Source organism: Fukomys damarensis, unplaced genomic scaffold (assembly GCF_012274545.1).
Source record: "Fukomys damarensis isolate Sample0158 unplaced genomic scaffold, DMR_v1.0_HiC HiC_scaffold_20, whole genome shotgun sequence".
Classification (NCBI taxonomy): domain Eukaryota; kingdom Metazoa; phylum Chordata; class Mammalia; order Rodentia; family Bathyergidae; genus Fukomys; species Fukomys damarensis.
Genome location: NW_022900932.1, coordinates 8,326,237 through 8,348,253, shown reverse-complemented (window position 1 = coordinate 8,348,253; position 22,017 = coordinate 8,326,237). Strand labels below are relative to the sequence as shown.

At 48.2% G+C, this 22,017-nt stretch overlaps 1 protein-coding gene across 1 annotated transcript in view; it reads left to right on the top strand.

Moving 5' to 3' along the window:
• Trerf1 (transcriptional regulating factor 1) overlaps nucleotides 1–22,017 on the top strand; it is a 177,019-nt gene that overhangs the window by 147,166 nt on the left and 7,836 nt on the right. Inside the window, exons 9-16 of the mRNA XM_033766636.1 lie at nucleotides 2–49; nucleotides 1,266–1,332; nucleotides 2,943–3,082; nucleotides 3,218–3,321; nucleotides 5,208–5,283; nucleotides 11,804–11,892; nucleotides 14,489–14,602; nucleotides 20,513–20,716. Coding sequence (XP_033622527.1) covers nucleotides 2–49; nucleotides 1,266–1,332; nucleotides 2,943–3,082; nucleotides 3,218–3,321; nucleotides 5,208–5,283; nucleotides 11,804–11,892; nucleotides 14,489–14,602; nucleotides 20,513–20,716 — 842 coding nt within the window. The remainder of the gene's footprint in view (nucleotide 1; nucleotides 50–1,265; nucleotides 1,333–2,942; nucleotides 3,083–3,217; nucleotides 3,322–5,207; nucleotides 5,284–11,803; nucleotides 11,893–14,488; nucleotides 14,603–20,512; nucleotides 20,717–22,017) is intronic.

The following is a 22,017-nucleotide window of genomic DNA, read 5'->3' as shown; positions in this document are numbered from 1 at the left end:
CCGCGCACCCCGATCACGCCCACGCCGCGCGTGCTGCTCTGCCGCCTCAGTGAGTGGCCAGGATGTCCGGGATGGGCTCCCAGCAACCGGGCCAGCAGGCTGGCTGTCGTGGGGAGTCGAGGGGTAGCGGGTGCAGATCGTTGGCAGAAACACTTAGACCTGGTTCTCAACCGTAAGGGATCCCAGGGTCAGGGTGGAGCCTGCTCTTGCTATCTAAGATGTGTGGACAACTTTCCCAAAAATGCATTTAGAAGGTCAGGGATTTAGCTCAGTGTCGCTGCGCCTGCCTTGCAAGTAAAAGGTCCTGAATTTGACCCCTGATTCAAAAGAAAGAAAGCAATGCATTTAGTAGATCCACATACTGGGTTAGGGGCTACATTCAGGCCTTGACGTTTTAGCGTGCTTCCTAAAAATGCAACATGAAACTTGGGCCTGGGGGTGCTGGAGTCTTCTACTTCCAGCTCTCAGGAGGCCCAGGCAGGAGGATCTCAAGTATGAGCAGCTTACTCAGACCCTATCTCCAATTTTTCCTTAAAATAATAAAAATAAAAGAGCTAGGGATGGAGCTCAGTGTAAGGGCCCTGGGTTCAGCTCCTATCACTGCCAAAAATAAAATAAAAATTGTAAAAATTCAAGCATGAGCACATGCTTGGGAAGTTAAGGCAGGAGGATTTCAAGTTCAAGGCCAGCCTAAGCAACTTAGCAAAACATCTTTTTTGGGCCAGAGATTTGGCTTAGTTGTTCTGCCACCTTCCTCACAAGTGCAAGGTACTGAGTTCAATCCCCAGTACCAAAAACAACAGCCAAATAAAACATCATCTTTTTTGTTTTAGTTTGATTTGAGATAGGATCTTATTCTGCAGGTCAGGCTGGCCTTGAGCTCACTGTGTAGCTCAGGCTGGCTTCAAGCTTGTGCGGTCCTCCTGCCTCAGCCTCCCAAGTGCTAGATTACAGATGTGCACCACCACACCTGGCTGACACCATTTTAAAGTAAATAAAAAATAAATATCATGAGGACCTGTATCCAGGATTTTTTTTCTTCATAGAAACCATACAGCGTGGCAGGCCAACGTGAGGCAACTGGCTTTTCCTCACCCTGTGTGAGAAATGGGTGGTTTAAGCCGTTTAGCACCAGGCTGTGTCCCTCTCTTGGGCACCAAGATGGATTGGGGAGGAGAGGAGACTAATAGCCCACTACCCTTTTGCTTTAGTTTCTTCAGCACCCCTTCCCTGTTGGCCAGTGATCTCTGGTTTTTGTGTTTCAGACAGCATTGATGGCAACAACATGACAGTCACCCCAGGGCCTGGAGAGCAGACTGTGGACGTTGAACCGTAAGGAAAAGCCATTTATTCTTTAGGACAGAAGCCTCAGCTCAGGATGGTATTGGAGCTTTGAGAAAGACAGCTCCTATATAGTCAGTGGCTGCAGAGAGAGAAGTTACAGAAATTGTAGGGTCACCATGTCTCTTGAATATTTTTGTTTCCCTCTAATGTCTTATATTTCAAGGTCTTGGCTAAATTCTCAATCCATAGTAAAAGCCCTGGATGCAGAGAACCTAGCATCTCCTTCTCTTGTTCCACAAGCCAGCCTGAGTGGGCCATGTGATTTCACATCCCTGGTGGCAATGAAGTGTCTGTCTTGGGTTGCCCAATTGTAAGGGGCTCCTCACTGGGTATGGTGGCACACGCCTATAATCCCAGCACTTGGGAGGCTGAGGCAAGAGGATCTTCCCAAATTCAAGACCAGCCTGGGCTACATAGGGAGTTCAAAGCCAGCCTGGACTATACACCAACACTCTGTCTCCACAAAATCAGAAAGAAAGGTGGGGAGCGCTACCGTCAGCGAGACACCTCTGAAAGCCCTTGTTTTCCCCATCTGCTCTGTCAGATTCTTGGCCAGTCTTCCTTGAATCGTATGTGAGTAGTGGTAGGTACAGTATCCCCCCTTTTCTATAAGGGATGTGTTCCAAGACTTTCAGTGGAATCCTAGGACCTCCAGTAGTGCCAAAACCCTGTGTACAAGCTCTCAGTGCCCCCATAGTTTTATTTGAGAGCCACCAAGTGATAACAGATGGGCATCAATTTAAAATGTATGATTGTCTATTTCTGGAGCTTTTCATTTAACAGTTTTGGACTTCATTTGACCATAGATAACTGAAGCCATAGACAGCAGAACTGCAGATAAGGAGACACTGTCATGTTATGGAAGGGCAGAGTCGTTCTTTACATGTGGAAAGACAAAGAGGCTAGGTGGCATAGTGCTGAGTGTACTGATTCAGGAATCAGAAAACCATTTAGGGCATGATGGTGTACACCTGTAATCTCAGTCCTTGGTAGGCTGAGGCAGGAGCATCACCACAAGTTAGAGGCCAGTCTGAACTACATAGCAAGACTCTGTCTGGTAAAAAGGGGATGGGAATCAGAAGACCTGAGTTCTGGAGCCATCTTATATTTTTATCTATATTGAGCTCTGAACTTTGGTTGACTCTTATTAAATGGAAATAATTTGCTACCACCTTTACATCACAGATCTTTGTGGCACTCAGATGAGATAATGTATGTGAAAGGCTAAAAAATTAACACTCTATATTTGGGGTTTTTCTCCCTGATTACGTGGTACCATGCATGGGCCATGCTCCGCACAGCTGTTCTTTGGGAATTAGCCACCTGTCCACGCCAGATACAGGGAATGTAAGGTCCCAGGCAAGCTGCTCCCCACAACTCTCCTCCCAGTCTTAGAGCTGTTGCTTATCTCAGTGAAAAACGTGTGCCTGGAATCTTAAGGTCACATGTGAGGAAATGCCCCCATGTTCCTCTTGCAGAAGGAACTACTTTCCTCTTTTTGCACGTTCCTGACAGTTGCCCTTGGCCTGGGCAATCAAATTGAAGACCATGTGGTTTTGTTTTTATTTTATTTATGTATTTTCTTTTTGTCATTATAGACGCATCAACATTGGCTTGAGATTTCAAGCAGAGATCCCGGAACTCCAAGATGTCTCTGCCCTGGCCCAGGACACACACAAGGCCACACTAGTATGGAAACCCTTACCAGAGCTGGAAAACCAAGACCTCCAGCAACAAGGTATTGGCGCATGGGGAGTGGGGCAGGTGGCTAAGGCTGGCTTCTCTCCCTGGGGCCACTGCCTCCGCTCTGGTGGTGTTTTCCATTACATAGAGCTCTCTCTCTGATGCAGTGGCTTCTCCTTGTTCCCAACAGTGGAGAATCTTCTAAATTTGTGCTGTTCAAGTGCATTGCCCGGTGGAGGAACCAATTCTGAGTTTGCTTTGCACTCTCTCTTCGAGGCCAGAGGTGACGTGATGGTAAGGAGCCATGAAAAGGTGGTTTCACGGTGGGTCCATACTCTTCACACCAGCATCCTGCAGCTTGCTTCCCAAAGTATCTGTACCACCCCGTGCACCGTGCAGCCAATTCTTAAAGTCCATGGCTGGTCAGCACGCACCGTGTTTGTTCCTCATTTTGAGGCGTAGGTCAAGACTTGGCCTGTAGAAAAGCATCTCCCGTTGGACTTCTCTTTACGCATCTACTCCTCAGTTATAATTGTGGGTACATCTGTCCTAGGAAATTAGTTCTTTTTCTTCTATTTTGTATTTCACATCAGAAAACTGAGTCTCCGGTGATGGAGGTGGGAGGTTTTCCCGAAACGGGAGTTGGCCTGAAGCAGCCTGGCCCACTGCTCATGGTCCACCCAACCATGGGAATCAGCCAGAGTTGGATGTTGACAGACCTCTCTTCTTTTCTAACTCAGATGAAGTGTTTACTGTACGCCAACTTGCTCCATTCTTTTATTTTTAACATAGCTCTGCACATGTCCCCAAACCAAAAGCCATGGTACCCCCTTCCCAGAACCACAGCTGACCATTTGCCCGCTCAGCCTGGACTTCTAGCCAGATCACTCCATCACTAACCTCAGTTTCCCCCTTTGTATAAATGCATGGCTCTTCCTGTTACTAGATCCAGCCTCCTGCTTTTAGATTTTGTGGAAATAAGCAATCCCCCCAATAACCTTCAAGTGTCATCTAGAACGTTGTGGAACTTCTCTTAACCCTTGGAGATCAGTGTTGCAGAGTAGCACTTCTCAGACTTTTAACGTGCACGCAAGTCCGCTAGGGGATCTGTTAAAATGCTTCTTCTGATTCAGCAGGTGTAGGAGGGGCCAAGAATCTGCATGTCTAATTGGCTCCCAGGAGGTACTGGCAGCATAGGACTGTGGACCACACTTGAAGTAGTGAGGTTAGATTCTTGGCCTTGCTCTACCTCTAAATAATCCACTGCTCAACTCTATGCACAGCCTTTTTAAAAAATCCAAGGTGGCTGAAGGAGGCACATTTGAAAGGGTTAAGTTAGCGAGGCTCTGTGGAAGGGCAAGACGCGGTGGAGTTATTACTAACACAGCTGTTTATGTTCATTTGTAATGAGACGTAGTTTTTCTGTAAAACAGTTACAAATCACCCACTCATTCCTGGATTCCTTCCCCACAGACTCAGCCTGTACTCACAGGAGGCCCCACCTATCTGTGGCTGGTGGGCCCTCATCAGGGCAGGAGTATGTTAGCTTTTCATCACTGGGACCAAATAGCTGCATGAACCTAGAGGAGAAAAGATTTATTTTTGACTCAGAGTTTCCGAGGTTCTAGGCCCTGGTCAGCTGACTGCAGTGTTTCTGAGCCTGTGATGAGGCAGAGGATCATGGCAGAAGGGTGCTCGCTGCATGGCAACTGGAAGTAGAGAGAGGACGAGCCAAAGAGCCCGTGTCATGGGCTTTCTCCTCCTCCAACTTTTATTCTACCTGTACCCCCACCCTATCAGATGGTGCCATCCATTTCAGGGCAGGTCCTGCCATGCATTTGCTGTCCTGCTTGCCAGTCATCTCTGGGAACGCCCTCACAGACACAGCTAGAGAAGTGTGCTCTCCTACTTTCTTAGGCATTTCTCCATCCAGTCAAGTGGACAGTCAGGACTAACCATTGCAAGGAGTCAGGTCTCAGTCACCACTGTGTTTTCTGCTTCAGGCATGGACTGGGAAGAACAGTGAGATCTGTTAGTGCTGAACAGAAAGGAAGCCTAAATTATGGTGGTCCCTGTCCGGCCCTCTTTCCCATGCCTGAACCCCCAGGTTTTCCCCTTTGGATAGATGACCTCCCTAGGGCACACAGACCTCTTAGTGACACTTACCTTTCTTTCTACAGGCGACTCTGGAAGTGCTGCTGCTGGAGAAGCCAGTCAGGTTACAATGTCATCCTTTAGCAAATTACCACTATGCCGGTAGGTTGCCAGGAGTCCTTACACCATGTTACTTCTTGAGACTAAGCTGCTTGCATGTCTGGCTGCACTCCTTCTCAGTAACAGAAAACACCGGTTCTGTCCTAATCATCACTTGTGACCAAGGCCTTCAGGGGTATAGCTGGTGGGTGCCTTCCTGTCCGTTTGTCCCACCACTGTTGGGCGTTTGTCTGGTGACCTCCTGGCCTCATTGTATGCTGAGGCCTGGGTGATAGTGGATGTTGCCTGTGTAAGTGGCAGTAAGATCCGTACATTGGAGAAAAGAGCCACAGCGGGTAGGTACAACACGGAGTGACAACAATGAATAGCTCCCATCTCTTTGGCATCAGTAGAGGTGGATTTGGATCTTGACTACACCTCTTGGCCTTCTGCAGCCTTGCTTTTTTTTTTTTTTTTTTCACTGTGCAATAAGGCTTGTGTCCCACGCCTCGCAGGGATTTTATGAGGATGATAGGTAGTATATGGAGCCTATTGCCTGGCACATTGCATTGTTATTCATCTATTCAGTTGTTACTGTGTGTACAAGGCCAACGCTTTACCACTGAGTCACACCCCTAGGCCTACTGTGTGGACAAGGGACTGTGTTAAGGACTAACATGCAACAGTGGCTCTGATAGACACAGACAGTATCCTCTGCCTGCAGCTTGAGGTCTAGGAAGGCAGTTATTAAACTCTGAGAGTGGGAGAAAGCTCCGTGCACGAGGGTCTGGCAAGTGTGGGGATTATGACAGCACTGAAAGGAAGAGGGAAGTGACAGGCGCCTTTGAGATTTGAGTGGAGTGAGAAGCACGAAGCGAGAAGGAAACAGGTTGGGAAGCCTGAGAGGGCACAAATGAAGCTAAAGTCACTGTTTCATTTCCATTAACTCTGGCGAGCTCGCCCGCTCTGAGGCCTGCATAATCCTGCTGGGTTCTCTGCTTCAGAGGGGCTGAATCCTCCAGTGCCTCTTGACTTTAATCATTTGGGGGTTTCTTTGGTGCCTTGGGCAGACCCTCCCTAGGTAGGTGCTGGATTTGCTCCTTGTCTAGACAACTAGATGTGGCTAAAAGTGGCCTCTTTATAGACCCTGGAGAGTTTACCACTTGCGCCATTCAGCATGCTTCTCTCACTCAAGGCAGCTTTCCTGACTGTCACCACCAGGTAGAAAGGCCTGAAGACCCTCTAAGCATTCCACACCTGGGGCTGTCCATCTGTGGACGCTCTTGGTAACTAGAACTAAGCAAGCACAGAATGGACAGTGGAATAAGAAATCACTGGACCAGTGGCCTAAAGGAGCCAATTTTGTAATGTATCCTCTCTGTCATTTCTGGCTTGGGTCTGTCCCAAGAGTGGGTAGGAAGATGTGGGAACTCTCTCTAATCTGCCATGGAAACAGTTGCGTCCTCTAATTCCCAGCATCATCTGCTGCCCATTAAACCTGACCCTCCTGTTCTCTGTCTCAAGCTTCTCTGCATAGTAAGTGGGACAGTCGGCTAGCTAAGAGGAGCTTTTCTCACCATTGGCTAGGAGATGGGGTGGCTGGTGGCCGGGACCTTGGGGTTGGTCGCATCCAGCTGTGAACACCTTCGTCTGGGACAGTTTCCCTTAGTTCTTCCCTTGTGCCAAACAAGTACAGTTATTTTTATGTGTATTATGACATGAAAAGAACTAGAGAGCTAGGGACTAGAAGCCCCCATACAACTCTGAGCAAAACAAAACAAAAATATCAATATATTACCAAGGACTTTGGAACCGGAGAGTCCTAAACTCTTAATAAATTGGTCTTTTTGACTTCAGGTTCCTACCTAAGCCCTTACACATCCCCTGTCCCCTTCCTCCTAGACAGACCAGGAAAGATTCTTGCTTTCTGGAATCGTTCCAGCCCTGGGGGATCAGAGGTGGAGCTGAGGTGTGAAGAGTTAGCACCTCCAGGAAAAGAATGCTCACTTGTATGTTCCATTCACTTTGCTTTCTCCGGGAGTCAGTAACAGACAAGGCTTCAGAGAACAGTCTGACCCAACTCCATGCTCTTAGCAGCTAGCCTTCTAAGGCACAGGGGAGGCAGCAGAGGCCACCCCGGCACTTGTCCAGGCCACCAGCTACTGCCCACTTATTAGGATCCTGGGTGTTAGTGAATCCCACCTGTCATGGCTCCAGCTTGCCTTGGTCTCTGTGCCAAGGTTCATGAGGAGCTCCAGTGGGACCGTCCGCTCCGTTCCAGCCTCTCTGTGATGTGTCTTCCACTTCCTTCCTTTACTCACTCCCTTCTCTTCCCACTGCACCCTGGGCAGTTCCATAGGAAGAGGAAAGTGACCAGGGCTGGGACCCAGAAGAGACCTGCTAGAGGGGTGAAGGACCAATGGATGAGCAGCTTCTAAATCTGAAGCCTGCGTGCCCAGGCCCCATGAACCCTGTACAATATCCTCAGAGGAGGGCGCTGTCTCCTCGGCTCCCTGCATTCGGTTCGGCCCGGGCTTCATGGTCTCAGCACCCTCCTCCCGTGTGGCTGGCAGTTGCCTGCGGTGGTTCCCAGCCCGCACCTGCATTGGCTGCGGAAGGGTAGGGCAAGTGTGGTCAGGGTGGGGATGCGCCTCCTTGTGAGTGGGTGGCTTTTGACATCTTCGGCTTCTCCACTGAACTGGTCATTCTGTGGGTGGGCACAGAGTGAGGTGCGTTAGATTTGGCCCTGGCTTCTTGGCAAGGGTTCAACAGAAACTGTTGTCAGCTCCCACCGCAGCTGAGGCTCTCAGTGGGTCCTGAAGCTGAGGGAAGCCCAGAGGAAGCACCCACTCTGTCTTGGAAGCTGGCCTGCTGTGGTGAGGGGACAGTCACACACTCAGGAGAGTACTTTGCAAGAAACACAGCTGGGATTTCACTTTCCAGGCACTCTTGGCCTATGTCTTTAGCTAGACACTGCTCTCTTATTCTCTTGCCTTGCCTGACACAGCTCTTGTTTTTAAAATAAATATATAAATAAAATAAAAAGTGTAGCAGACAAGTTCAAAATATGAATTCAGACTGAGGCCTTCCCCCCACCTTTTTTTGCCCCAGAGGTAACTTTGGTAGCGACCTATTTCATCCCACATCTCCAAAAGAATGACTCAGCCTTCACCCACTCTGGAAAACCCTTTGTGGAAGTGAAGCTCTGGTACAGAAACAGTCCTCCTTTTTCTGTAATGAACCTGTCTGGGGTAAATACAACAATAACATTAATAAAAGTTTTTTTTAATCCTGAAAAGAACACAGAAAGGCCTTCTCAAAGATACTGTGCCCAAACTTTCTTTTCCCCCTCCATGTCTCTTTTTAATTGCTTGGGTTCACTGTAGATTGCCCCAAAATTAGCCACAGTCCAGAGCCTGTTTCCCAGCAACCGAAATGCAGAGCATTTTTCCTCTGGATACTGTTCCAGCACCAGTTTCATCCAGTTAATTAGGCTCTTTGTCATTAGCCTTAATCGGCTTGTTAGGGGCCCCTGCTGATAATAGCCCAATAGCCAGGAATCCCAGGTGGAACAAATGAGGCTGGGGGTGTCAGTCCACCGGCCCCGCGTGCCTGCTGAGTGGGCAGCAGGAATCCTACCCAGAAAGGAAGGGCAGAGGGAGCGCAGAAAGAGAGGGGAGGATTTGTGGCAGCCCCCTGCGTCGGTTTTGCATTTTATCTTGGACTTTGTCCAAGATACAGAATCCCCAGAGCTGGCACAGAAGCTTGTCTGAGAAGGAGAGAAGTGAGTTCCTTGTCCGACAGACTCCGGGAAAGAGTTGCCTGAGCCTTTCCTTGGCGCTGGATTCCAGGCAGCAGGAGTTGCTGGCTGTGGGATTGAAACACGGGGAGCAGGCACAGGAACCAGCCAGCACCACGGGAGCCACTGGGCTCACACACCAGAAGGGCAGAGTGTGGTCCAGGGCCCTGGACTGATTTGGAATCTGCTCTCCAAGTGGCCAGCAAAGATCCAGAGCATCGATTGAGCCCCTGCAGGGTGACAGCCACCATCCCATGTCTCAGATGAGGAAAGGGCAGTCACAGAAGGAGTAAATGGGAGAACCACATTCACAGCCTAAGGTTCCCTGACATCATCCTTTCTTTAAGTCGTAGTACAGTGGTACTGTTTGTGAAGGGCACATTCAGATGTCACTGATCTGTACTAGGCTTCAGCTTGGGAATTCAGTTTCAGGCCCTATGGGCAGTCCTGAGACAGGAGGCCAGCTCCAGGGTGACAGGGAAAGGCTCTGGTGTCTCACCTGGCCTCTGCCCTTCAGTCCATTGACTGTGTGTTGGACACACACATGTTGGACAGAGTGTTGTCATTTACACTAAAGCACACATTGCAGGACTACGTGGAGAGCTGTCTGTTCCTCTCCAGGGCCGAGCTTGCTGCCCCGGACCCTGTAGCCTCAGAGGAGGGGGCTGGCACAGAGCAGAGGGGGAGCACACAGCCCACCCCTCAGCAGTTGCGCAGAGAACACACCCTGGGATGTAGAAGATCCCATTACAGAGCAGCAACCCCAAACTGCCACAAGTCTCCCTCCCCGTGAGATCTCCTGTACAGCTAGGCTAGCAAATTAATTCACTTTCTGTGGGGTTATGGCTGGCAAGCCACGTGGAAACTATAAAGGGACGTGCCTGCCTGAATCTGGCAGATCTGGGAGCCTGACCAAGCTGCTCTTTGGGCCAGCAATCAGCTGTCAAGCCTAGCATGGTTGGAAGAGAGCATATTCACCATAGAGATGAGGTGTTGGCCTGAGCAAGGCAGGTGACCCTATTGATATTGCAGGGTCTTAGAGCTGCACGATGCAGGAGACTTCACAGTCTGGCTAAGGTTGGAAAGAATTCTCAATGATCTAGTTGAGTGTTTTCATCACAGTGTCTCCTAATGTCCCATCTGAGCTCTAACCAAGGGTCCAAACTCCCAGCCTCTCACCCCTCCACAACCAAAAACATTTAATAATTTACACTGGAATTTTAGAGGCTTTAACCAGTCCCCTGTGGAAGCCATATTATATTGCTCAGTGTTTCCTGCACCTGCTTCAACAGCACAAGGATCTGAGTTCGATCCCTGGTACCAAAAAACCAAACAAACAAAAAAGACATATAGGAAAGCTATTTATTTCAGAAATCTAAGTTTTTAATCACTGAACTATTCCCTCAGGGATGCTGGGATGTCTGCCCACAGCTTCGGGAGGCCTCTCCCTGCCTGGAAAGATTTCACCTGATTTACTGATGTTTGGCTGAGTCTTCCAAGGCCAGAGGCATTTAGGTTCCCTGTACTTCTGCCCCATCACCTGACTGTGGCTAAATGGAAACTTTGGACCTACCGTGGAGAGGAGAGAGGATGCTGTGCATCGGGGGCCTCAATCTCAGAAGTGGATGAATGTCAAAGGCCTGGCCATGTGCCATCCAAGGAATCAGAAGTGCAGAGTTTAGCAAGCTAAAGGGTGGGGCTGAGATTTCTGAGCCCACAGTAGCTGAACCTTGCCTACCACCCGCTGGAATAGGAGCCTCATACTAGTTTTGTATTGCACAATGAAATGCCTGAGTCTTGGGGCTTTAGAAAGAAAGGTTTATATAGCTCACAGTTTTGGAGGCTAAAAGCCCAACATGATGCCCCATCGAGTGAGCTGGCCTCTGCAGGAACCCCTGGCTGCATCACAAGATGGCAGGTGGCATCTTGGTGGGAGTGAATATGAAAGGGAGAGATCACAGAGGAGACAGGAAGCCAAAGAGTGACAGAGGGGCAGGAGATCCCTGACTAGGCCCTGCCTCTTAAAGGTTCTTTCACCTCTCAACATTGCCGCACTCAGGACTGCACTTCTGAAACATGAGTGCTAAGGGACCCATTCAGATCATATCCCAGTTATAGATGCCCCGTGGGTGCGGATGTGTCTTGTTCCATGCAAGCCCTGCCGTTTGGTTTGTCCCCTGCATGTCCTGCTTCCTCTTATGGAGGAAAAATATGAATATCAAGTCTCACCAACCCTATAATTGAGCCATACTGGACTTCATTCTTGGAAGACCTCCATTCATTGTCTGTAAAATGGGATACTAAAAATAGCAATCTTACGAGGTTGTTAGTGGAACTTAATGATTAATAACTGTAAATCATTTTCAGTGTGACAGGTGTTAGTTCTTTTTCCTGGTGAGCTCCTGCTTGAAGTAGACACCTGCTGAACTTGTGTTGAATGAAAGAGTGAGTGAAAGGTATCATCTCACTCTTGCTTCTTGGCACCTGCTAGTTTCTTGCTCCAGAATTCCCTTCATCACTTGCTCGACAGTTGTGTTGTTTTGTTTTGTTTTTTTGGATTTTTAAGACAGGGTCTCACTATGTAGTTGAGACTGACCTGGAACTCACTATGTAGCCCAGGCTGGTCTGGAACTCACAGCAATCCTCCTGCCTCAGCCTCCCGAGTGTGAGGATTACCGGTGTGCGCCACCACGCCTGGCTTTGACAGTTGTGTTTTTGTAGCTTTACCTAAACAAACCAGGAAGAAACGTGAGCTGTTCTTACAGAGTTTGTGTTTTGTTGCAGGTTCAGACAAGTGGACCTCCCTAGAAAGAAAACTGTTTAATAAAGCACTGGCCACTTACAACAAAGACTTTATTTTTGTGCAAAAGATGGTAAGCATGATTTCCCCTATTGCTTGCTTGAAGTTAAATTTGAAAACTTGTATACACAGAGATACTAAAAAACTTTCAGTACTTGCTTTAACAGCCTTACCAAAAGACTGTCTTCACCCTCATTGGTGAAGGGTCATAGTTGGTGGCTCCAGCTTCAGGGTGTAGGGGGAAGCAAGGGAGGGAGAAAAAGACATAGATTATTTGAATGCTATAATATTGGGGGTCTTTGGCTTAATAATGTATAATTCATAATTCTGTTAGAATAACTGGAGCTTTAGAATCTAGCACTAGGGCTTCTAGTTAATTTACATAACTTATATCCTGTATATTTGACAGATCTATCGTGTTTTTGACAGAATTTTTCTGGGAAATTGTGGAGGGAAGGACACATGACCCCCCCCCCCATCCTGTAGCGAAGTTTCTGGAATTAGTCCCCTAATCACGATGACAGTGAAAATATTAATAATACCGTATGTGTATGGTGTTTTGTAGATGAAATCATACTTTATACAACAAATAGTAAGCTTAATAGGCTTCATTTGGCTGACAGGAGGTGTGGGCTACAAAGTTAAAATGTGGAGACTCTCACCAAGGTGACGAATGATCGCCACACTGGTTATGAAGGATGATGGGGGATGTGCAAGTACACAAAGAACAGTCAGTGACAGCTCCCAAGGCGACTGGTTGGTCCCCAGTGGTGTCCAAGGATTATATGTCTCCTGCTGCTAACCCAAGGCCTAGCCCAGATGAGCATCAGAAATCAGTGGACTTTGTCTCCAACTTGCGTCTACCTCCCGCCCTGCCTCTGCTCTTGCCTTTCCAAGCCTCTGTGGCCACCACATCCAGCAACGCTGACCGTTTTTTTTTTTTTTTTTTTTTTTTTTTTTGCTGGGGGCGGGGGTGCCGGGGATCGAACTTGGGCCCTTGCGCTTACAAGGCAGGCGGCAGAACCACTGAGCTAAATCCCCAGCCCAACACTGACCTTTCTTGAGTCACCTTCCCCCCAGAATCAACCTGGTCTCTTAGCTTTTTGTTGCTATAATATAGTATCCAAAGCTGGGTGACTTCATAAAGAAAAACAGTTTCTTCAGCTCATAGTTGGGGGCTGAAAGTCCAAGATCAGGCAGCTCTTGGTGCAGCCTCTGGTAAGGGCCCAGTGGCAGATGGTGTGGCAGGAGCATGTGCAGGAATGAGAGGTTGCACCCTGAGACAGAGCTCTTCAGGGGCCTGGCTCACTCTTATATAACAACCTGTGCCTTAGGGAGTCACCTCAGTCGCTCCCAGGGCAAGGCCCTCCGTTTCCTGAAGATCCCTCACTGAGCCCCGGCTTATGAAGGCACCACACTTTCTAGTGTCATCGCCCCAGTGACAGGCTTGTGGACTTCTGGAGGGCAAACCACAGCCAGCGGCCTGGTCCCCGCCTTGTTCCTGGAAGGCCCCACACCTGGCAGCCATGGTGAACTCATGATCCAGGCAAAGCTGATATTAAGCAAGGGCACTCTGGGCCCGCGTCCTCACTCCCTGGCTAATTCTAGTGTAGAAATTTCAGGCATCAGGCAGGTGCTGTGGAGGGCACGACTTCTGGCAGGTCCTTTCTCACATGGGAATGGCCACATTCCCATCCCCGGGGGTGGAGCCAGCCTTTAATCTGCCTCTAGAAACCTCTGCCGAGCAGAGAGATACAGGAAATAAACAAAGGAATGTACATCCCTAACCCAAAAAGCTAAAAGCCAAATGCTCCAATGATTTTGGAGCTTTTCAGATTAGAGATGCTGAGCCAGTAAAATCCATATAGATACACAAGATCCAGACACACCCCGAGTCTGAAATACTTCTGAGTAAGTGATACCTTTGCCTCTTTGGGGAAGAACAAGGCAAAGCTCATTTCCTGCAAAAACTAAGCCCTGTCACCATAATTTTTGCTTTATATTCCTATCCTATTACTAAGGAACATTGCTCATGAATAGAATCTGAAGGTCACATCAAAGAACTAAGCACACTCAAACACAACAAATAAAGAGGCAGCTGCTTTATGGGATTAAAAACTGAGTAAGCTCTCTGTGCATTGATCACAAACAAAACTCCAGCTCTTATGTTGAAAAAAAAAAGTTGCAAAACTATTGTGAATTTGCTATGGCTTGTGAAGGAAGGTGATGTGAGAAATAGGGACTTTTGCATGCTGATACCTGCCTACAGAAATTCTGCAGCTGGGCGTAGTAGTGCACACCTATAATCCGGCCGTTGGGAAGCTGAGGCAGGATGATTGCAAGTTCAAGTCCAACCTGGGCAGTTTAGCAACTTAGCAAGACCCTATCTCCAAAGAAAGAGCTAGGGATGTAGTTCCATGCAGAGACCCTCGTACTACAAGGAGAAAGAAATTCAGGAATGATACCCAAAAGATTAATAGGTGGAGTTTGAACAACAGCAGTGAGAGGGAGGGAGGCTGTTCATTGTATCCCTGTGTTTTATTGAACAGAGAGTTCATTTACAAGGATCACAAGGAAACCTATTAATTATCCCCATTGCAAAATTAAATATTCCAAAAAGCTTGCTCTCTGCCCACTGCTGGAGCTAATCCTGAGCACCCATCCTGCAGGTGAAGTCCAAGACAGTGGCTCAGTGCGTGGAGTACTACTACACGTGGAAGAAGATAATGCGGTTAGGGCGGAAACACCGGACACGCCTGGCAGAAATCATTGAAGACTGCATGGTGAGTGACGCCTCCGAGTCCTTGCTCATGCTGGTTAGTGATTGGCTGATGTTTGGTTTGCCTTTGGCACAGAGATAGCCAGATCAGCAGTGTACGGCGCAGGGGGACCGAGGTCTTGCTCCTTACAGGACTCGGGATTTGACTTCCTGGCGCAGGTAGAGGGAAGGCATCCTCAGGTTAGACCTGCAGCACAGGTTTAGTGACACTCGTGAAGGCCGGCAGCTGGAGCCAGGATGGTGCAGTCCGGATGGTCCCAGGCTCCGCTTGTTTGATTTTTAAGCAGGTGACCTGACCTCTGGAACAGTCCATCTGTGTTGTTGTCTTTCGGTACCAGGGATCACACTCAGGACCTTGCATTTGCCAGGCAGGTGTGATGCCACTGAGCTACGTCCCTGGGGAATGTTCCTTCTTGATCCTTCCACATCACTGATTCTGGTGACCATAACATTGCTTAGAAAGACGGAGGCATCCTAGGGTTTCTGAAGCTTGAAGGAGCGGCACTCAGTCACTGAGGACGTGGTGAGCAGCGTGCAGATGACCCCACTCGCTGCCTGCATCCCCAGGCAGCCCCTGCCCTGACTTCCTCTGGTAGCTGACCCCGAGTCACTTGCACTAAAGCCCCAAGATGGAAATAGTCTCCAATAGTCCCGTGTGCGTGGCTTTGGAAATTATCGCCACTCGTGATTCCTTATAAACTGTCTCTCTACTGTGTCTGTAGTCAGGGGAACAGGGGAAATCTTGTCACAGTTGGTGAGAAACGTTCTGGGTGTTCTTGTAAACATCATGCCTCACAGCAAATCACTAGGCTCTAGCCTGTGTCACCACCTACAGCGGCGTTTGCATTCACGAATATTTGCATTTATAGTTTCATTCGCCTTGTGCCTTGGTGATGTTAGTGCATATATGTTATTTTCTTTCGCAGATTCTTAGGTAGTACTTTCTAGGTGCCAGGCATTGTCTAGGCAGTTTATCAACATTGACTTATCTAATCCAATATAATTTATTTAATACCAATTCCCTGAAATAGGAAACTGAGAGAGAGCCTAAGAAAGTAAGCTGGCCACAGTCACACGGCTGGGGAGTATGCTGTCTGAGCCTGATTCCCTCCCGTTATGAGCGACCAAAAACACAAATTCTCTTAGAGAAGTATAAGAACACATGAACTCTTTAGTGCCCAACCTCAGCTCTTAGCTAAGCATTAATCGTAGCTTTGAAATACACACAAATATATATTTATATTTGAGCCTGAATATTAGAATAGAAAGTTGTGGAGTACAATGGCATTGCCATTTTTTAAATCAAAGATAGCCATATTCTGTATTCAAGATGGTCTGTGACCAAGGCTTTTGTTTGGTTTAAATATTGACAACTTATATCAGAATAGCTTTTGCTCATGGGTGGCCTAAAGTTTAAAAGAACAGCATGGCCCCCTCGGTTCAGTCAGCTAAAAGCACTTGAGTTCCCACAATGTAAACAGCAATTTGTAATGGATATAAACAGCAAGGATGTTAAGTGGCCTCCGCCTTCTCGCCCCCTACCACCCAGAGGATATATTCTAGTTAGGACCGTGTGACACATACAAGTGGCAACTTTACCTTGAGCCCAAGAGCGTTTACGAGCCGTGTGAAATAGAAAGAAAAGGTCTAAAGGAGTAGAGGAAGTGGGCAGGGTAGAGGAAAGGAAGGAAGGGGAAAATATATGAGAAAAGGAAAAAAAATGGAAACAGTCTTTGAAAATAAGGAGGGGGGAGGGGGAGGCGAGGGCAGGGGATTGGGGAAAAAATAAAGGTACAAGATCCCAGTAATGAATGTAACTGTTTTGTATACCTCAAAAGTACCAATAAACTCAATGGGGAACAAAGAGAGAGAGCAGTATGTGAACCCAGAAGTCTTTTAAGACAGCCTTGGGGACACTCACCAGTTCCACCATTTCACAGGCAGCAGGCTGGGCCCAGAGAGGGGACAAGGCTTGCCCCAGGCTCACAGAGTATTGCTGGGCAGGTGAGTAGATCGGTCAGTGGAGGAGGAGGCGTAGAGAATCTGGCCTTGGAGCCCTGCTGCCAAACTCCTGGGTTTGTTGAACTGTATGGTGGGTAGGTTGACTTCAATGATGGGAAAATCCCTCCCAATTCTGAATGCGCTGGGCCCTCTCCATGCCATGTTTGCAACAGGAGATTGGAGAGGATACGGTGTAAGGTCATTTGGTACCTCTCAGGCAAGGGTGGCACCAAGTGCCTAGGACAGTGCCTGGCATTGTCTGCTCCTGAGTGGGCGGGTGAACGTTTTTCTGAGCTGGGAGTCCGTCTGTTCATGGGAACGTGCCATCTCTGAACTCTGTGGGAAGATGGAATGAGCAGGGGAGGCAGAACAGGAAGCCCCCAGGGAGAGCTGTCACATGGACAGAGGCACCATCTTGGCGGGTTTCAGAAAGGCCCAGACCAGTGCACAGGTCCCAAGCAGGGAAGGTGAAGATGATGGCCAAGGGCCACACCTTCTGAGCTCCCTCTCCAGGAGCCAGCATTGGGTGGCGTCAGGAGCATCCACACCCTTGTCACTTATGTGCAGAGATGACTCAGCCCACAAGAAACAAGGAAGTCTTGATTGATGAAGGCCAGCCCGGAGCTCCTGCTTCCCCTTGGGCACTGTGTGCACACTGTCAGGCTGCTGAACTCTGTTTGCCCAGTGAAGATGAACGTTGGGACATCTGGGAAGGTGCAGAAGGCACAGTCCCAGGGCAGGGTCCTGCTCTGTGTCCTCTGAACCTGCCCAGAAAGCTGGGAGAGCGCTGCTGATCGTGTGTGCTCAAGGCTATATTAAGAGGCAAGTGAAAGCAGGTGTGAGGGTCCACCCCTGTTATCCCAGCACTTTTGGGACAGGACCAAGGAGTGTAGAAGGCTGTTTTGGAATCAGACCAGGCAGGCTTTGAATCTAGGGTCAGCTTCTTTACCAGCTATGTGACTTGAGAAAACTCTTTCTCTGTCCAGTTTTCTCATTTGTACAGGGTTGCTGTGAGAACTAGGGGTGTGTGTGGCATGTGTGTGTGTGTGTGTGTGTGTGTGTGTGTGTGCGTGGTGTGTGTATGTGTGTTGCCTGATTCATACCGTTTATCCAGTACAGTGTTGTCATTGCTATCAGTAGTGACTGTAACACTCCATTTTATCTTTGAGCAGGTTTGGGTTGTGAATCATTCTAACTTCCTAGTTTCTCATAGTGTGGATTACATTTGCGTGCCTGAGAAATAAAAATGTCATCCCCCTCACAAAAGTCTGTGTGGACGCACGAGGTTTGGGCACTCTGTTAAATACACAGCCTCCTCCCTGCCCTATATTTACCCACTTTGCACCAATTTTAGAATATTACTAAATGTTTCATGTTGCAGTGCATCATAAAATGGCCAACTTGTTGATACAAAGTTCTACATGTTAGGATTTTTGTCCTCCTATCTTTATATCTCTTAGTCATTTTGTGAGCCATATGGCTTGATGATAAATCATTTTGTGAACGTGTATAGATTGCCAGTTGAAACAAAACCCATCTAAATTCCCGAGACATACATAACCACAGTGCAGAGTGATTTAATCTACAATTTCATGGGTGTGTGAAATGCTTCTTCTAAGTTTTTAAGCCAAAGAATGGCACTGTGAGAAAAGTAGAACAAGTACCATGAAACAAAGACAATTGTCATTAAAATTTAATTGGGTGGTTCACTCTCGGTACAAAACTGTAGACCATGGTGTATTGACTATTTGAGACTGCAAGGTCCCAGTTTTTTAAAGAAGTAGGAAAAACCCTTGGAGTTTGACATAATATGGTTTTTCCTAAACCTCTTGGTCTGAAAGTTGCTGAAGGGGTGCCAGGGGCGAAGCCACTGCAGAGCGGTGTGGTGAGAAGTCTGCAGCGTACATCACACACCACTCTGTAAAACGATTAGGTCTCCATCAGTATTCACTGAACTGTTCCAGCAAATATAATCATTACTAATTAATCCTAATTAACCCACTGGAAACTGGATCCATTTCTTAAATCCGCCTTGCTAATCATACATCGCCGTGAGCCCGCGGGTGTGTGATATTACAGACGGACACACCAGAGCGGTGCAGGGTGCCGGGTGCCCCACTGGCATTGTCTTTCTCACCCATACACCCCAAACCCAAATGGGGGAGGATCCCAGAGCACCACTGCCCTCAGAAATCTTTGTTCTTCTTGGAAATTGTACTTCTGGGTGCTAGGAATCATTTGACTCCCCAGTTGTTCGCTCAGGGGAAACAAAACTGGCGCACACTTGCTCCGTGAGTGGGCGTGCACAGAGGGCCTGGCAGAGACGAGTGTCTCCCCAGTTGTTCGCTCAGGGGAAACAAAACTGGCGCACACTTGCTCCGTGAGTGGGCGTGCAGAGGGCCTGGCAGAGACGAGTGGCCTCTCGGGGCAGAGGCAGTGGATGCCCCTTGTGTTTGCTCCTCTGTAAAATGAGAGGGTTGGTTACGCCTGTTTGGTGACGCAATCAATGTGAAAGTATTTTGTAAACATAAAATACAAGCTGCACTGAGGAGAATGTGCTGTAGAATCCCTTTCCTCATCCTCAGCCTTTCCTGGGGCTGTGGGAGGCAGCGGCCCTCATTCAGCACCTAAGGAGGGGTTCTGTGGGCCGGGGATTTAGCTCAGCGGCCCAGTGCCTGCCTGGTAAGTGCGAGGTCCTGAGTTTGATCCTCAGGACCAAAAAAAGAAGAGGTAGGGTGAAGCCTCCGGCATCAGGCCCCGCTCCCGCACCGCATTGGCCTCAAGGGGCTGGGGGAAGCCTCTGCTTCTATGCTCCTTGCGGTCCCCTTTGTGTCATGGGAGACACGATGTAGGAGCTGAGAGGATAATGAGTTTTGTACCCTTTTTTTTAAATGCCTCTGGGAGGGGAATATGAGCAGATAGAAACACTGACTTAGACTGCTTTCTCCAAACCCATGGTCAGAAACAAAAGAAAATGCACCTCATAAGTTTAAGGGAAATCTCCCTTTAAGTTAAAGGGAATCTCCCCTTCTTTTTTCCTTCTTTTTCTGATACTTCTGACAAAAGCAGAGTAGGAATTTAATGCCATGGGGCACATCAGGCATTACCCCTGGGAGCATGTTGTCAGCCTCTAAACCAGCTGGGCGTGGTGGCACATCCCTGCCCATCGCTTGAGATGTTGAGGCCTAAGTTCAAAGACAGCCTGGGCTACCTAGTGAGTTCAAGACCAGCCTGGACTACATAGCAATACCTTGTCTTTAAAGGAAAAATAAAAGTCCTGAAAGCCAAACCATTGTGTGTCTCTGGTTTCTTTCTGGGGAGGGCTCCCCAGTACCCGCCCCCCACACACACACACTGCTGGGACCAGCGGTCTGGCTGAGGTTTGGTCATTTATAAGGTCTAATGGTCTTGAACGAGGCAGAGAATCTACCTACAAAAATCTCTCCTCTGGCCGGGCTTAATGGCATAAGCCTGCAATCCCAGCACTCTTTGGAGAGGCTGAGGCAGCAGGAAGATCCCAAGTTCCAGCCCAGCCTGGGCAACTTAGTGACTTAATGAGACCCTGTCTCAAAATACCCTTGATCTTAGCCAAAAGGCCAAGAAGCGATTGACCCTGTCTCAAAATAAAAAATAAATCCCCAGTACAAAAACAAAACAAAACCTCTCCCCTCTTTGCCTAAGCGTTTTTTTATACAAGAGATGAGGGGACCCAAAGTATGGCAGGAGGCCTTCTTTTACTTCAAAATTCTAAGCATCAGAGACCAACCTTTTGAGCCCAGCCAACTGTCAGTTGCTCTTAGGCAGAAAGAAAGTGACACAGCCCCAGTCCTAGCCCCTGTACTAGCCTAAGAGTTCTGTCGCCACTAAAAATGCTCTTTGGGGATTTCCCCATTCTTGCTTTTATTAACATTAGACAAGTGAAGAAGAAGAAGATTTAGAGGAGGAAGAGGAGGACCCGGAAGAAGACAGAAAATCCACAAAAGAAGAGGAGAGTGAAGTACAGAAGTCCCCAGAGCCTCCACCAGTGCCTGTCCTGGCTCCCACCGAGGGACTGTCCCTGCAGGCCCCTGGCCAGCCCTCTGGCGCCTTCATCTGTGAGATGCCCAACTGTGGCGCTGTAAGTGGGTGTGTCTTCCGGGGCTGGGGACAAATGAGAGCTAGCTGTAAGAGGTGACACATTTTTGAAAGGGTGTGCTTGCAGCACTGATGGTTCTGCAGTGCACACCCTGGGCTGGGCATCCCCCAAGGTCGCACCCCATGGGTGTACTGGCCCCCACTGCCTGAAGTTCCACCTGCCTGGCAAGTTTTGCCTAAAGTGTGACTGATTCGGTTGTCACTGATTAGAAATTTGAGAAGGTTACTGCAAAGGATAGCTGAAGTTTGTCTTTGTACTCTATGGGGGTGAAAACATGCACCCAGCAAACTGATCATTTCTGAAGGGGAGTCTGTCAGCACCGGAGGGAGCCTTCCGGAGGCTGCACTGCCTGTACATTTTAAAGAGAATGTTCAAAAGCGGTCTCCTGTGGGCTCTCAGTAGCCCCTGTCCCCTACTAGTATGAACTGGTGTCTTAAAGCCGACACACCTGTGTAGACAAGTGCTGTAGCACTCCCAGGTGGGGTGCCGCTCCTTTCACAGGAAAGGAGCCAGTCCTCAAGTGCCTCTCTTGTCTTTGCTTGTATAAGATAGAGTGTGTTGGATGCTGCTTATTGAGTCTGTCGCATAGATGAAGACACCAACTGTCCTTAAAATACTCATATCCTAGCCAGGTGTGGTGGTGCACACCTGTCATCCCAACACTCTGGGAGGCTGAGGCTAGAAGATCACAAACTTGAGCCCAACCTGGGCAACTTAGCAAGACTTGACAAAAATTTTTCAAAGCTGGGTTGTAGCTCTATCTCAAAGCCCTGTGTTCGACCCAATATTGAAAAAAATGGATAAATAAATACTCACCTCCTGAAGCAGAAGTTCACTTTATTTACATTGAAGGAAAAAGTGAAAAGTTAGGGGATAAAAGGATGTGTGCCTTTTGTGTTAGCTCTGAAGAGAACATAAGGAGCCGCCATTCGTTTCCATCCCAGATGTTTAGTGGCCTGGCCCCTCGCTCTGTCGTTGCCATTTTGCATAGAGCACTTCGGGGTGACCAAGATATGACTATAAATGACAACATTTCTTGGTGAATTTGTTCAGAAACCGGATGCTTCTCCAATTTACAACTGTAGCATACACTACAACTTTTTGCTGAGCAGAAAGTCACCTTGTACTTTCTCCAATCAGAAATGCTCAGAAAGATCATTTTTTAAATCGTGCTAGTTGTATTCCTTGCCTAACATTGGAGGCAATAGTTGCTAAATTAGTGAGGGATAAGTTTTTTTCTCTGTAAGACAAGAAACAGGGTTCATGAACGGAGCGCAGAGCAA